The following is a 14,734-nucleotide window of genomic DNA, read 5'->3' on the forward strand; positions in this document are numbered from 1 at the left end:
AACCATATTTTTGCATGAATTCATAATGTTATTTTTCATTGATGTATAGTATTTTATTGTATAAACAGAGCACATTTATCTATTCTACTATTGATGAACATTTGGATTTTTTTCTGTTTGGGGCTATTATGAATAAAGCTTTAGTGAACATTCTTATGCAAATCCTTTGGTGGATAGATGTACTTATTCCTCTTTAATATACCAGGTCTGGGATTGCTGGATTATGGGGTAAGATATACATTTTGCTTAACTGCCCAAGAGTTTCCCAAAGTGGTCAAACCAATTCACATGACCACCAGCAATGTATCCAGTTCTATTCACCACAAATTTACCAACACTCGGTATTATTAGACTTTTTAATTTTAGCCATTCTGGCAAATATGTAGTGGTATTTCACTGTGGTTTCAATGTCTATTTCCCAGATGAGTAACTATATTAAGCATATTTTCATATGCTCATTTTCAAATATGCTCTTTGATACCGTCTTCTGTGAAGTGCCTGTTAAAATCTTTAGACCATTAAAAAAATTGGTTGTTTGTGCTTTTTTATTGAGTCTATAGTTCTTTACAGATTCTGAATTTAAGCCCTTTGTCAGATATATGTACTACAAAAAAATCTTCTCTGTTAATGGCTTCCCATTTCCTTTCCTAAACATGTATTTTTAGAAATTCTTAGTTTTAATGAAATTTAATTAATTGATTTTTTTTTCTTTTAAGGTTAACACTTTTTGTGTCCTAAGGACTCTACCTACTCCAACACTCTCCATATTTTGTTTGTAAGTTTTATTTTTTCTTTTATATTTAAGTTATAATTAATTTTTGTGTATATAAAGAAGAGTTAAGATTCACTTTCCCCCCACGTGGATATCCAATTGCTCTAGTAACATTTATTGAAAGAAGTCCTGATTTTCAATTTTATGTTGACTGCTGGGCTTCCATGAAAGGAGCATTTCTCATACTCACCCGTCTCAATAGTCTGTTTTCCTCCTGAGAGGACACCTAGAGGGAGTGTTCCTGTTGGAGTCAGGCCCTTAAGAGTCAGCACGCTCTCACTCTCTTCTCTGCAAAGGAAGTTGAAAGCCCCGTGTTAATGTCAGGGTGGCTACTGCTCAACAGTTCAAAGATACTAGAAGGGAAGTTAAGAATCATACAGTAAGAAAAGGCTGAGCTAGAACGTGAACACAGGCAACCTGGCTCCAGAAGCCACACTAAATCACTATATTCACTACATTTAAGCTCATACCAAAGGAATGTTTGCCAAAACATTTCTAGTCACTTTAACATAGAGGTCATATTCAATGTGCACTTAGCTCTGACTCTGAAGACCTATCTAATCATATAAACTCCAATTCTAAAAAACCTGTTCTGAAATCAACTTCTAATCTTCTCTCAAAATGCTTTGCTCCCACACTGTAATGACAGATTTATCCTTACCGCAGAATTGAGAAGACCCGTGCCATCTTCCCAATGGCTCTGATTTTATTCTTGATGACCTCCTTTCGAACTGTAGTGCCTCCTTCAGGAATACAAAGAATCAGTGAGTTAAAAGACGCTGTTAACAGGCTAGTTGTTAAAAATGCAGGATGAAGTATCTTTCTAAGTTAAAGAAATTGTCATTTTAAAAAAGAAATCAAGGCCTAAGCTTGTTTAGACAAACAGAAATCCCAAGAAGTTCTAAGGAGCAAGAGAAAAAACAACCCAGAAGAGGGGAAAAGCAAGATGAAAAAAATGGAGGGGGTCACAACACAGACAGACTGGATGGACCTACAAGAGGTGGGAACTCATCTGTGGTTCTGAAATACAGAGCACAGCAAAGAATGAAACATACACGAGTCGACAAAGACAGTCACTAGAGCAAAGATCTCTTCTGAGAATGCTGTGGGCCACCTCAGGATGCGGGGGTTTGGCCTGCCAAATGGCAAGTGATGATTCACACAGTTGTCTTCTGCGGGCAAACAAAACACAGAGCTAGCTCTCCTCAACTTAGTGAGGGCTGCTTTCATTCTATAATCCTCACTTACTCACATGCCAGTGAGTTATTTCCTACCATAGACAACTGTGCAATATAAATTATGATGGTGGGGAAAGTCTTTACAAAGCAACACCATCGTATGGCCTTTTCTCATCTAAGCAACATCGTATGGCCTTTTCTCATCTAAGGTTCAGGGAATAGCTCACACATGAATAGCCAAGGTCCAGGCATGCACCAGGTGACCACACTCAAAAGTCAGAAAGAGAAACATAGTCTCTCCCTCCTCACCTCTCCAGCTCTCAATATCCTGCAGAATTATATAGCAGGTGCAAAGAAAACATTTACACTAAAACAGAAAAGGGAGGATGGAGAGCCTGTCTGAATCACTCAACGACAACTAAAAAGGTCTAATAAAATTAACAGGTTGTGGTGGGACAGACAGCGAGTATTAAGCTCTTAGCACATTTTAGTCGGATACCTTTCCGATAGCTTGAAATGTAGTGATCTTCAGGGAGAAGAGACACCAAGAAACAAGGAGATGAAGATAGAAATATGGGAAGAGAAATTTAAGTTGACATGGAAGAGAGAAAAAAAATCAAAGTGAAATGCAATGAGAGAAGCTGGCTACTATCTTTATCGGCTCAGAAGAGACATCCTTGGTAGCATGATAGGGTATTAAATTACAGATTTTTTGTCAGCAGCTTTCCCATTTCTTAAAAGTTTATAGTTTTACATTAATTCACACCTGCTGTCATCCAAAATACCCTATCCCCACAAGTCATGCAAATAAAATTAGACAAAAAAAGAGATATTATTTTGGAAACAAATGGTGCTGAAAACAGGGAACAAAAACAAAGGGCAAAATGAACAGCCTACAAATCTCTTAATAAAGCTGTATGTTTTTGTTTAATGGAGCCACTATCTTCCTGTTTCTTTTTAGAGATATTATATATTATAGTCGTTCCCCTTTTCAGTTTCATATTTTCTTCAGAATCTCAAGTTCATTCACATTGCTTTTTGCTGTTAGTGTTGCTGATTTTCTAGAAGACTTTCCTGAGGTGGCTGGTAATCCTTAGGGTCTGCCTGTGATTGAGAATGGGGGCCTAGAAGGTTCTCCGAGTTGCTGGATGGACCACTAATTGGCAGGTTTACAGGCAATCATCAGCATGGGCCTTTGTGAGGGAGTTCTTTTGATCAATATTGAGGATGTACATGGCCACTCAACTCACCACTCAATTCACCTGTTTTGGGCAAGGTATTGATGCCCTCAGTTGTATCCCTAATCCAGGAATTCTTTCAGTGTACACTTTTTTTGTAGATTAGCCTCCAGACCTGGAGAACAGGCAGTTGCCCAGTGGCAACTAGGACTGTAACTGCTTTTCATACAGCTTCTGCCTAGACGACTTACAGCTCAGTGACCATCTCCCTCCTCCCACCAACCCATAGTTCCCAATTCTAGAAACTGCTACTATCCATTCCTTTGCTTTCTGAGAATTCTGTGCTGGAACTCAGCATTCCCTCTTACTTTAGCTTTCTGGAATCAGCCAAGTGAGGAACATTACTTTGTTTTCCGGCTTCTAAAAATTCCTGCAAAAATCTTGTTTGTGTAGGTTGAGTGGGTTGAGCCGCTGCCTTCAGCTCAGGTCATGGTCTCGGGGTCCTGGGATCAAGTCCCGCATCGGGCTCTCTGCTCCGCGGGGAGCCTGCTTCCCTCTCTCTCTCTGCCTGCCTCTCTGTCTACTGTGATCTCTCTCTGTCAAATAAATAAATAAAATCTTAAAAAAAAATCTTTTTATTGTCAAGTATGAGAAACATAAAACTACACAATACAAATGTATAATGTCTCTCACTTCCCAAAGAAAATCATCCTCTTGACTTTTACTGAAATCACTTCCTTGCTGCTCTTTACAGTTTTACCATGTAAGCATGTGTGAATCCACAAGCATTATGGTTTTCATTGTTTTTGAATGTTAAGTAATTAGAACAATCAAATATATATTTTTGTGCCTGGCTTCTTTTGCTCAAGATTATATCAGTGTTTTGCCTATTGTAGTTCACTGTCATTATTGTATACAATTCTGCTATGTATACATATGCCATAATTTATCCTTTTTACTGTCAGTGGTCATTTGATCTGATTCCAATTTTTGGCTACTGTGAATTTGACTGCTATGACTATTTTTTTTTTTTTTTTTTTTGCTATGACTATTTCTATGCATTTTTTCTTTGCTGCCATTTCTGTGACGTATATTCCTAGAATTAGAATGCTCAGTTATGGGGCGCCTGGGTGGCTCAGTCAGTTAAGCATCTGCCTTTGACTCGGGTCATGATCCCAGGGTCCTAGGATTGAGCCCACTGAGCAGAGAGCTTGCCTCTCCCTCTCCCTGCCTGTGCTCTCTTTCTCTAAAAAATAAATAAATAAATAAATCTTAAAAAAAAAAAAAAAAGAATGCTCAGTTATTATGTAGATGTTCAACTCTGGACAACAGTTTGGAATTATCTATTAAAGTGGACATACTAATTTAATTTACACTTCCTGTTGCTACACACCCAGGTCAGCATTTGGTGTTCTCGCTAATTCATCTTCAATTTTAGCCAATCTGGTGGGTGTATAGAATCATTCATTGTGGTTTTAATTTCATTTTCACAATTACTAATGTGAATGAACATCCTGTCATATCTTTACAGGCCATTTTGATATTCTCTTTTGTGAAGTGCTTGTTCAAGTCTCATCTAACTGACCAGCAATTCTTTATACATTCTGCAAGTGAGCGGATTTTTGTTGATTATGTTGCAAATACGCTCCCCCCCACTCTGTACCCTGTCTTTTCACACTCTTAAATGGGTCTTTTGATAAATATAAGCTCTTGTTTAACATAGTCCAACTTATTAATAGTTTCCAGTATTGTAAGTGCTTTTTGTACCCTGGTTAAGAAATTGTTCTCTACTCCAAGGTCATGAAGATATTCTACATTATAAATCCTATAAGTTTTTACTGTTTTACCTTTCATATTTGAATGTATTAATCCATCTGGAAATTATTTGGGCATTTGACATATGATATAGGTCAGGTTTAATTTTTTTCTTCGATATCCCCAAATCTGTTATCAAAAATAACATCATTTTCCTACTACTCCTGGTAGCGCCACCTCTGATGTAAATCAAGTGTCCACATACATTGTAATGTTTTGGGATTCTTTGTTCTGTTCCAGTGCTCATCTGTTCTTGGAATAATAATTCTAGTTACTCTAGCTCTATAGCTAATCTTGATATAAAGAACAAGCCCTCCGACCCTGTTTTTCTTCAAGACTTAATCTATTTACATATTAATTTTTGAACATATCCTTAGCATTTTCATACAAATTTTAGAATCTATCCTCAGCATTTCCATATGGGAATTTTAGAATCGAATGGGCTGTTAATACTTGACTTTATACTGAATCCATAGATCAGTTTGGGAATGACTGAGATCTTTACAATATGGAATTTTCCAAAAATCAATGAACATTTCATTTCTTTCCGTTTATATAATCTCCTTTAATTTCTCTAATAATGCTTCATAGTTTTGTTTAGAGGCACCACACACCTCTTGTTAGATTTATTGTTAGGGATGATATTGTAAATGGCATCTTTCTTAAGATTTCATTTTGTTTGTTGCTGGTAATAGAAATAAAAATGATTTTTGCTTATTGACTTTGTATCCAGCCACTCCGCTACATGCACTTGTTGATTTTAACAATCTAGAGATTCTTTCAAATTTTCTCTGTATACAATCATATCACTTATAATGATAATTATAATTCATATAATTCATATGAATTATAATTATATGAGTGATAATTCATATCACTCATAATAATGATTGAGTTTCTCTCTTTCCAATCTTTATACCCTATGTAGCTTTTTTCCTGCCTTACTGTATTGGGTGCAACTTCTAATACGATATTCTATAGAGGTATTGATTTTTTTTTAAGATTTTATTTATTTATTTGAGAGGGAAAGAGAGCGAGAGACAGCATGAGAGGGGAGAAGGTCAGAGGGAGAAGCAGACTCCCCACGGAGCTGGGAGCTCCATGTGGAACTTGATCCAGGGACTCCAGGATCATGTTCTGAGCTGAAGGCAGTTGCTTAAACAACTGAGCCACACAGGCACCCTATAGAGGTACTGATAACTGGTATCCTTGTCTGTTCCCAATCACTAAGGAAAGCTTTCAACATTTTGCCATATGATGTTTGCAACAGACTTTTATAGTTACGTTTGTTAGATTAAAGAATTCCTTTCTAAGCTGGACTTAAGGGATCTCTTGCAAAAGGATGAATTATACCTAATGTTGCTTCTGTATTTCCTAAGATATGATTTTTCATCATTTTAATGCAATGAATTAAACTTTTAAATAAAATTTTATTTTAGAATAGTTTTAACCCACTGAGCCACCCAGGCGCCCCTAGAATAGTTTTAGATATTCATAAAGTTGTTTGTATACACCCTTCACCCAGTTCCTGCTATTATTAAGATTTTAGGGGCTCCTGGATGGCTCAGTAGTTAAGCGACTGCCTTCAGCTCAAATCATGATCCCAGTGTCCTGGGATGGAGCCTCAAGTCATTCCCCCTCCGCCTGCTGCTTTCCCTACTTGTACTCTCTCTCTGTCAAAATAAATAAAAAAAACTCAAAAAAAAATCTTATATTACTATAGACTGTTTGAATTTTGAACGCCAAATCTTCTAAAATTCTGGAATAAATCAACCTGGTAGGGAGATCTAATTCTTTTACATATATTGCTAGTTTCAATTTGTTGTTTTATTTAGGATTATTGTATCTATATTAATGTCCTTTCACATTTTAGTATCATAGTTATACTAGCCTCATTTAATGAGCTGGGGAGCATTTTTTCTTTTTTATTCTTAAGAGGAGTTTGTGTAAGATTAGTGTTGTTTCTTTCTTTTTAAAAATTTTCAAACACTTTATCATTTATTTATTTATTTGACAGAGAGAGAGAGAGAGAGCGAGCAAGCACACATAGGCAGAGTAGCAGGTGCAGGGAGAAGGAGAAGTAGGCTCCTGATTCGGGGCTCAATCCCAGGACCCTGGGATCATGATAGCAGCCAAAGGCAGACACTTAACCAACTGAGCCACCGAGGTGTCTCTGTTGTTTCTTTCTTAAGTGTTTGGTAAATCTGCTGGTGAAGTTATTTTCACCTGGCATTTTCTTCATAGAAAGATTTTCAATTACAGAATATATTTCTTGGTAGGCATGTAATTATTAAGATTTTTCTATACTGTCAGTTTGAGTAAGTTACATTTTTCAGGAATCTGCCCATTTCACCTAAGTTTTAAAATTCATTGGTAGAAATTAATTCTCATTATTTTCTTAATATCTATAGGGTCTGATGTCTCCACTTTTTGGTACTACCATTGGTTATTTTTGTCTTATCTTATTTGTTAAATCTTACTAGGGATTTATCGATTTTATTAGTCTTTTAAAAGAGCACATTTTGGTATTACTACATCTGTATTTTTTTCCTATTTTGTAACTAATATTCTCAATTTTTTATTTCATTTCATCTATTTTCTTTAGGTCTAAAGTACTATTTATCCTTTTGTCAACTTTTTGAGATGGATGCTGATTTTCTGCCTTTCTTCTTTTCCAGAATATTCTTTTTTTTTTTTTTTAAAGATTTATCCATTTGACAGAGAGAAATCACAAATAGGCAGAGGGAGAGAGAGAGAGAGAGAGAGAGAGAGAGAGAGAGAAGCAGGCTCCCCGCTGAACAGAGAGCCCAATGCGGTGCTCGATCCCAGGACCCTGAGACCATGACCTGTGCCGAAGGCAGAGGCTTAACCCACTGAGCCACACAGGCGCCCCTTTTCCAGAATATTTAAAGCTATAAATTTTCCTCTAAGCATAGCTTTAGATACATCCCCCAACTTTTGTTTTTTTTTCCCCAAGTTTAAGTCAATTGGTATTTAAGAACTGATTTTATACCACAAGATGTGGTATAAAGGTGAACTAAATAAAATTTAATTTATTCATGGAAATTGCCTTCAAAATACATTGCAACCAAGCTGAATATAAGATTTTATATGCATTTTGGAAGACATCACACAGAAGCAGCTGTTTTGCCAATAAATTTGACCACTTTCACATTGCTCTTAGTCAGTCCACCACAAGTATGCAAGGTGAGAGAGTTATCTGGACCTTACTGTGCACACTGAACCATTCTGGGCGATGATTCATCTTCTCTGCTTGTAGAGTGACTCAGGACATGAAGCCAAATGCCTGATTATAATTTTTTAAGCACTCTTTGTAGACAGCATCTCTTTTACTTAACTCTGACCATCCTGTTACTTTAAGGTCAAGTATAACTTAATTATTCTCAGAAGACAGCAGGAGCTGTCAACTACTAAGCATCTGCTAACATGGCCATAAGGTTCAGCCTCCAGCCCTAGGCCCAGGCCTGCCTGCTTGCTGCCTGTCCTCAAACTTTAATATGCACTACTTTTTGTTTTTACTCAGCTCAAAATATTTTCAGATTTTCAATGTGTTTTGTTATTTGACTCATGGGCTATCAAGTGTGTGTGTGTGTGTGTGTGTGTGTGTGTACATACACTTTTTTTTTTTTCTTTTAAGGTAAGCTCTAGCCCCAATGTGGGGCTTGAACTCATAACCCCGAGAACAAGAGCCATGTGTTTTACCAACTGAGTCCTCCTGCCACTCCTCTCAAGTGTGTGTGTGTGTATGTATATACATGTGAAATTTTATTTTATTCTTTTCTTAAAAATTTTTTTTAAAGATTTTATTCATTCATTTGACAGAGAGAGACACAGCAAGAGAGGGAACACAAGCAGGGGGAGTGGGAGAGGGAGAAGCAGGCCTCTTACTGAAAAAGAAACCTGACATGGGGCTTGATCCCAAGGGCCCTGGGATCATGACCCAAGCTGAAGGCAGACAGTCCAACTGAGCCACCCAGGCACTCCTGAAATTTTACTTTGAAATTTACTTATTTTAGAGAGAGAGAGAGGGAAAGAGTGTGAGTGGGGAGAGGGGCAGAGGGAGAGAATCTCAAGTAGACTACTTGCTGAGTGTGGAGCCTGACTGGAGCTTGATCTCACAACCCATGAAATCATGACCTGAGCCAAAATCACGAGTCAGAGGCTTAACTGACTGAGCTACCCAGCCGTCCCAAGTCCCCTAAAAATATGGGGATGTTCTAGATTATCTTTTTGTTACTGATTTATGTATTAACTGCATATGGTCAAAGAACGTAGTCATTATGATTTTAAATACTTTGACATCTGAAATTTGCTTTTAGCTCAGTATTTGGTCGATTTTTGTAAATGTTATGTATGTTTAAAAAGGTATATTCAGGGACGCCTGGGTGGCTCAGTTGGTTGGACGACTGCCTTCGGCTCAGGGCGTGATCCTGGAGTCCCGGGATCGAGTCCCACATCGGGCTCCCAGCTCCATGGGGAGTCTGCTTCGCTCTCTGACCTTCTCGCTCATGCTCTCTCTCACTGTCTCTCTCTCTCAAATAAATAAATAAAATCTTTAAAAAAAAAAAAAAAAGGTATATTCAGCACCTGTTGGATGCAGCATTCTTTGTATGTACATTAGGTCAAGTTCATTAATTATAGTGTAATTTTCTACAGTCTTTCTAATTTTGTTTGTCTGCTTGATCCATCAATTACTGAGAGATATTTGTTAAATTCTCCCACCATCATTTTGAATATTTTTACTCTCTATTGTACTTCTGTTATTTTTTTGCTTGATATATTATGAAGCCATCTTATTAATTGCATATACACATAAAATTGTTAATTTTATTTTTTAGTTTCTACTTCATGTAATATTTATCTAAAACAACTTTTCTCTGGTTGGTGTTTGCATTATCTATTCATTCTTCTCCTTTTATTTACAAACTTTCTGTAACCTTATATTGTGATCTATCTCTTATAAAACATAAAGTTTAAAAATCCTACTTGACAATTTGTCTTTTAAACATTAACATTTAATAAAATTTCTGAAATATTCTTAATGATAATTTATTCTATTTGTCTTATTGTTATATGTACCTTCCTTCCTTTCTTGCCTTCTTGTGGGTTATTTTTTATCATTCCATTTTTTTCTATAATTTAAAAGTCACAAACTTAAAAAACTCTCTTTTCTTGAAGGAAACTCTAGATTACAACATATATCTCTTACTTACCAAAATTTAATTTTTTTAAAAGATTTTTAATTTATTTTTAATTTTTATTTATTTATTTGACAGAGATCACCTGAGCCACCTAGGTGCCCCCAAATTTAATTTTTTTCAATTTATTTTTTAGATTTATTTATTTACTTAAGTAATCACGACACCTAATCTGGGGCTTGAACTTAGAACCCCAAGATCAATAGTCACATGCTCTTCCATCTGAACTGGTGAGGAAGGCCCCCTCCCCACCCAGTGTAATATTAACAATTACTTTCCTCTTCTTTCCAGATAATGCAGCCCTCACATAGTTTATTTATCCCACTACCAATTATTATTGTCTTATGTTTTAATTCTTTCTTTAAAACCTAATAAAACATTATTATTGTTGTGTAATACAATTTACATTCGACTTACCAACATATTTTCTACTATTTTTACTCTTTATTTCTTCTTGAATCTCTAAGCTTCCATTTGGTATATTCTTTCCTCCTGAATAATATTTTTTAAAATTTCACTTAGAGGGCACCTGGGTGGCTAAGTCAGTTAAGCGTCTGCCTTGGCTCAGGTCATGATCCCAGGGTCCTGAAAACAAGCCCCACAACAGGCTCCCTGCTCAGTGGGGAGCCAGCATCTCCCTCTCCCTCTGCCCGCTGCTCCCCCCACTTGTGTGCTCTGTCAAATAAATAAGTAAAAATTGTTAAAATAAAATAAAATTTCACTTAGTGTGGGTCTCTTGGTAATTCTCTAAGTAAATTTTTTAAGGGTGGGGTATCTGAAAAATGCTTATTTTCTCTTCACTCTTGAAAGATAGTCCTGCTAGGTATGAAACTCTAGGTTACCAATTATTATCTTCCAGTGCTTTGAATATGTTATTCCATTTTTCTTGTTTCTACTGTCAGTTTAATTGGTCTCTTTTGAAAGTAATCTTTTTTCTGGTTGCTTTAAGATTTTTTTTTTTTTGTCGTCTGAAGCACTTTTACTATTATGTACTAAGGATTTTTCTTTATATTCATTCTGCATTGGTTTACAGGGCTTCTTCAATCTGTGGCTTAATGTCTTGTCAATTTTATAAAATTTTTAACCATTATTTCCTCAAACAATTATTCTATCCCATTCTATCTGTGGGACTCCACACACACAGATGATAAGCCTACTCACTGTATCCTCTGTCTCTTAGGCCTTTTTTGGTATTTTATTTTTTCTTTTCATGATTTGTTCTAGATTGTTTTTTTTCTGACCTACTGTGTAGTTCATTTATTCTCTGTTTAGCATTACTGAATCTGTTAGTTCATCTTTCACAATTTAAAAATTTATTTTACTTTTCATTTCTAGCATTTTCTTTTGATGCTTTATCAACTCTGTTTTTATAATTCACAATTTTCTGCCAAAAATTTCAACCTAGTTTTTTATGTTCTCAAACACAATAAGTATTGTTTTGGTTTGGTTTTTAGCATAGCTATTTTAAAGTTCAGTCTGATAAAGCCAATGTCTGGATAACCTGGCATCAGTTTTTATTTTTTGCTGTTTCTACTGGTTCTCATTCATGTTGCTGAATCTCATCTGCCTAGTTATTTTTGATTGTGAGTCACATATATTTGAAAGACTATATGTAGTAATTTAAAGTCCTACATAGGGACGCCTGGGTGGCTCAGTTGGTTAAGCAGCTGCCTTCAGCTCAGGTCATGATCCCAGCGTCCTGGGATCGAGTCCCACATTGGGCTCCTTGCTTGGCAGGGAGCCTGCTTCTGAACTCTGCCTCTGTCTGCCTGTGCTCTCGCTCTCTCTCCCTCTCTCTCTGACAAATAAATAAATAAAATCTTTAAAAAAAAAAAATAAAGTCCTACATAATGTTATCTTAATATAGAGAGGTTTGCTTTTGCTAGGTAGGTGCCTAATAAAATTTAAATTTTATTTAAATTTCATGGATTGAAATGATTTAAAGGTAGGTTGCAGTGCCTTTTAGGGCTATTTTATTTCCAGTTTACCCTTACTCTTACATAGATGAAATCTTCTGTGGTCCCCAACCAAGAAGCAGAAACTTATCAGCCCTCACATCAGCCTTGGCAAACCATGAGCCCTAACTTTTTAAGAGGCTCCATGCCCAGGATGGAGCCCAACACATGCCTTGAACTCACAACCCCAAGATCAAGACCTAAGCTGAGATCCAGAGTTGGATGCCCAACTTGAGCCATCCAGGAACCCTAAGCCCTAACTTTTTAGCTTCTATCAAGAGGGCTGCTCAGCCTCTTAGTCCCTTCTTTTGAAATTCATGAATATCTCTAGGAAAGAAATAGTCGCAAATTTTGGGTTTACCTCTCTAGATTTTTTTCCAGATCTCAACTTGGTAATTATTTTGTTAGCTTTCTGAATGCCTCTAAAGCAAATTTTAGAATATTGTGTCTAGCCTTTACAGTTATCTTAAGTCAGGGTTGATTCAAACTATCTAGTGAGGCATTACTAAAGTGGAAATCCTTAGTTTGTATCACTGAAACCAAAATTGTATTGTGGTTTTAGTGTAGCTTCAGAATGGAATGGTAGAAGTATGTTCAATTCACCATCATAACCTAAAAAGTTATTCTTCATTTCCTTTCAGAAAAGAAAATTTAAAAACATGTATCAGCTGATATCTACACACCCTGTAAAAAATGGGAATGAAAGGATTCTATTTGTTTACTTTTGTACTTAACAGAGTATCTAGTACATTTTCCATATTAGCACTAAAAGCTCTACTCCATTCTTTTTTTAAGAGTTGCATGTAGTATCACTCAATCTAACTCAACAAATATTTACTTATCATGCTTACTCTACTATATTTAGCTTTAGGGCTATTTTGGTAAGCAAAATACAATGTGTCCTAGCACCTGGAAAGTTCACAGTTGAGTGGGAGTAAAATATATTACTCTTATAATAATAAAAATAAATGCAAAATTACAATTCTATCAAAGAGGTACACGATATGAGATAGCATGATGGGGTATTGGATCTAGTCAGGGAGGTCAGAAATGTTACATGAGGATGTTACAATAAACTGAATGAAAGCTAACCAGAAGAGAAAGGGGGAAAAGAGGCTTGCATAAGGAAAATAATATTCTATGTAGAGAATCTATCATATGGATATGTCATAATTGATTTACCAGCCTCTCTGCTGAGGGACGTTTAGACTGTTTTGAATCTGTTGACATTATGACAATACTTTAATATATATTCCTATATACAATTTTTGGCATAATTTTGTAAGCATATCTTTGTGGTAATTAAGAATCCTTTCTTAGTATATGCATTAAGAGTTGACAATAATTTCCTTATCTACCTAGATTTGAATATAAATTCTACTAGATCTATTTCTTACATATTCCATCTTGCCCTAACTTAAATTCTTTATTTTGTTTGAATTTTCTCTTGCCGAATTATTTCCTCAAGAAGAACTGGTTCAGGGGTGCCTGGGTGGCTCAGTGGGTTAAAGCCTCTGCCTTCGTCTCAGATCATGATCTCAGGGTCCTGGGATCGAGCCCCGCATTGGGCTCTCTGCTCGGCAGGGAGCCTGTTTCCTCCTCTCTCTCTGCCTGCCTCTCTGCCTACTTGTGATCTCTGTCAAATAAATAAATAAAATCTTTAAAAAAAAAAAAAAGGAACTGGCTCATTATAGTGATCTCCTATCTCATACATAAAGATAATTACAAGCTATGCTCCACCTGCTCTTCACCTTCAATGCAGAATCTAAAACAACTATGTTCAGGACCCCCCTCTATCTGCCCAAAGTAAGCTAGGCTTTTTCTACTATGTAGATGGTTTATCCTAACAGTTGAGTGAATCACTTTAGCACAGAGCTTGGAAAACAAGACAGCCAGAGGTTTGAACTCAGGTGCCACCATCTTTCCAGAATCTTCTGCATTCTCAGTTAAGTTAGGACCTACCTTTAAAATCAAACTGCCCACAACATACTTGGGAAAAAATATTTGACTACATATATAACAAAATGTTACTATATAAAGATCCTTCACAGGCTATAAGAAGCAAAAAATAAAAAGGTATGAAAAATCAAAAGGTATGAATTGACAAATCACAAAAGAAAAATACGGGGCGCCTGGGTGGCTCAGTGGGTTAAGCCGCTGCCTTGGGCTCAGGTCATGATCTCAGGTTCCTGGGATCGAGTCCTGCATCGGGCTCTCTGCTCAGCAGGGAGCCTGCTTCCTCCTATGTCTCTCTGCCTGCCTCTCTGCCTACTTGTAATCTCTCTCTGTCAAATAAATAAATAAAATCTAAAAAAAAAAAAAAGAAAAATACATGTGGTCAATTAAAAAAAAGTTCATTAGTCATCATAAAAGTACAAATTAAAATTTTAAAAATACTAGACTATAAAAATGATAATAAACAGTATTGGAGAGTGCACTGTGAACTATACACCACACATACAAAATGGAATCTAGTACAGCCTTTCTAGAGGTTATCTGTATCTGATTTAAATTTTAAGTATTAAATAACATAGATATTCAATTTCTAGAAATTTATCCTATGAAAATAATCAAGAAAATGTTATTCTCAAATTCCTAATACTGCTTTCCTTTCTTT

General features: G+C 36.2%; 1 protein-coding gene across 3 annotated transcripts in view; it reads right to left on the bottom strand.

Moving 5' to 3' along the window:
* The window catches only part of PPP3CC (protein phosphatase 3 catalytic subunit gamma), a 96,780-nt gene that overhangs the window by 6,269 nt on the left and 75,777 nt on the right, over positions 1-14,734 (bottom strand). For all 3 annotated transcript variants that reach the window (XM_044225175.1, XM_044225176.1, XM_044225174.1), the window contains exons 11-12: positions 1,434-1,515; positions 963-1,060 (exon numbers count right to left, since the gene is read on the bottom strand). In XM_044225175.1, coding sequence (XP_044081110.1) covers positions 963-1,060; positions 1,434-1,515 — 180 coding nt within the window. The remainder of the gene's footprint in view (positions 1-962; positions 1,061-1,433; positions 1,516-14,734) is intronic.

This window comes from Neovison vison, chromosome 11 (genome assembly GCF_020171115.1).
Source record: "Neovison vison isolate M4711 chromosome 11, ASM_NN_V1, whole genome shotgun sequence".
In the NCBI taxonomy this organism is placed as follows: domain Eukaryota; kingdom Metazoa; phylum Chordata; class Mammalia; order Carnivora; family Mustelidae; genus Neogale; species Neogale vison.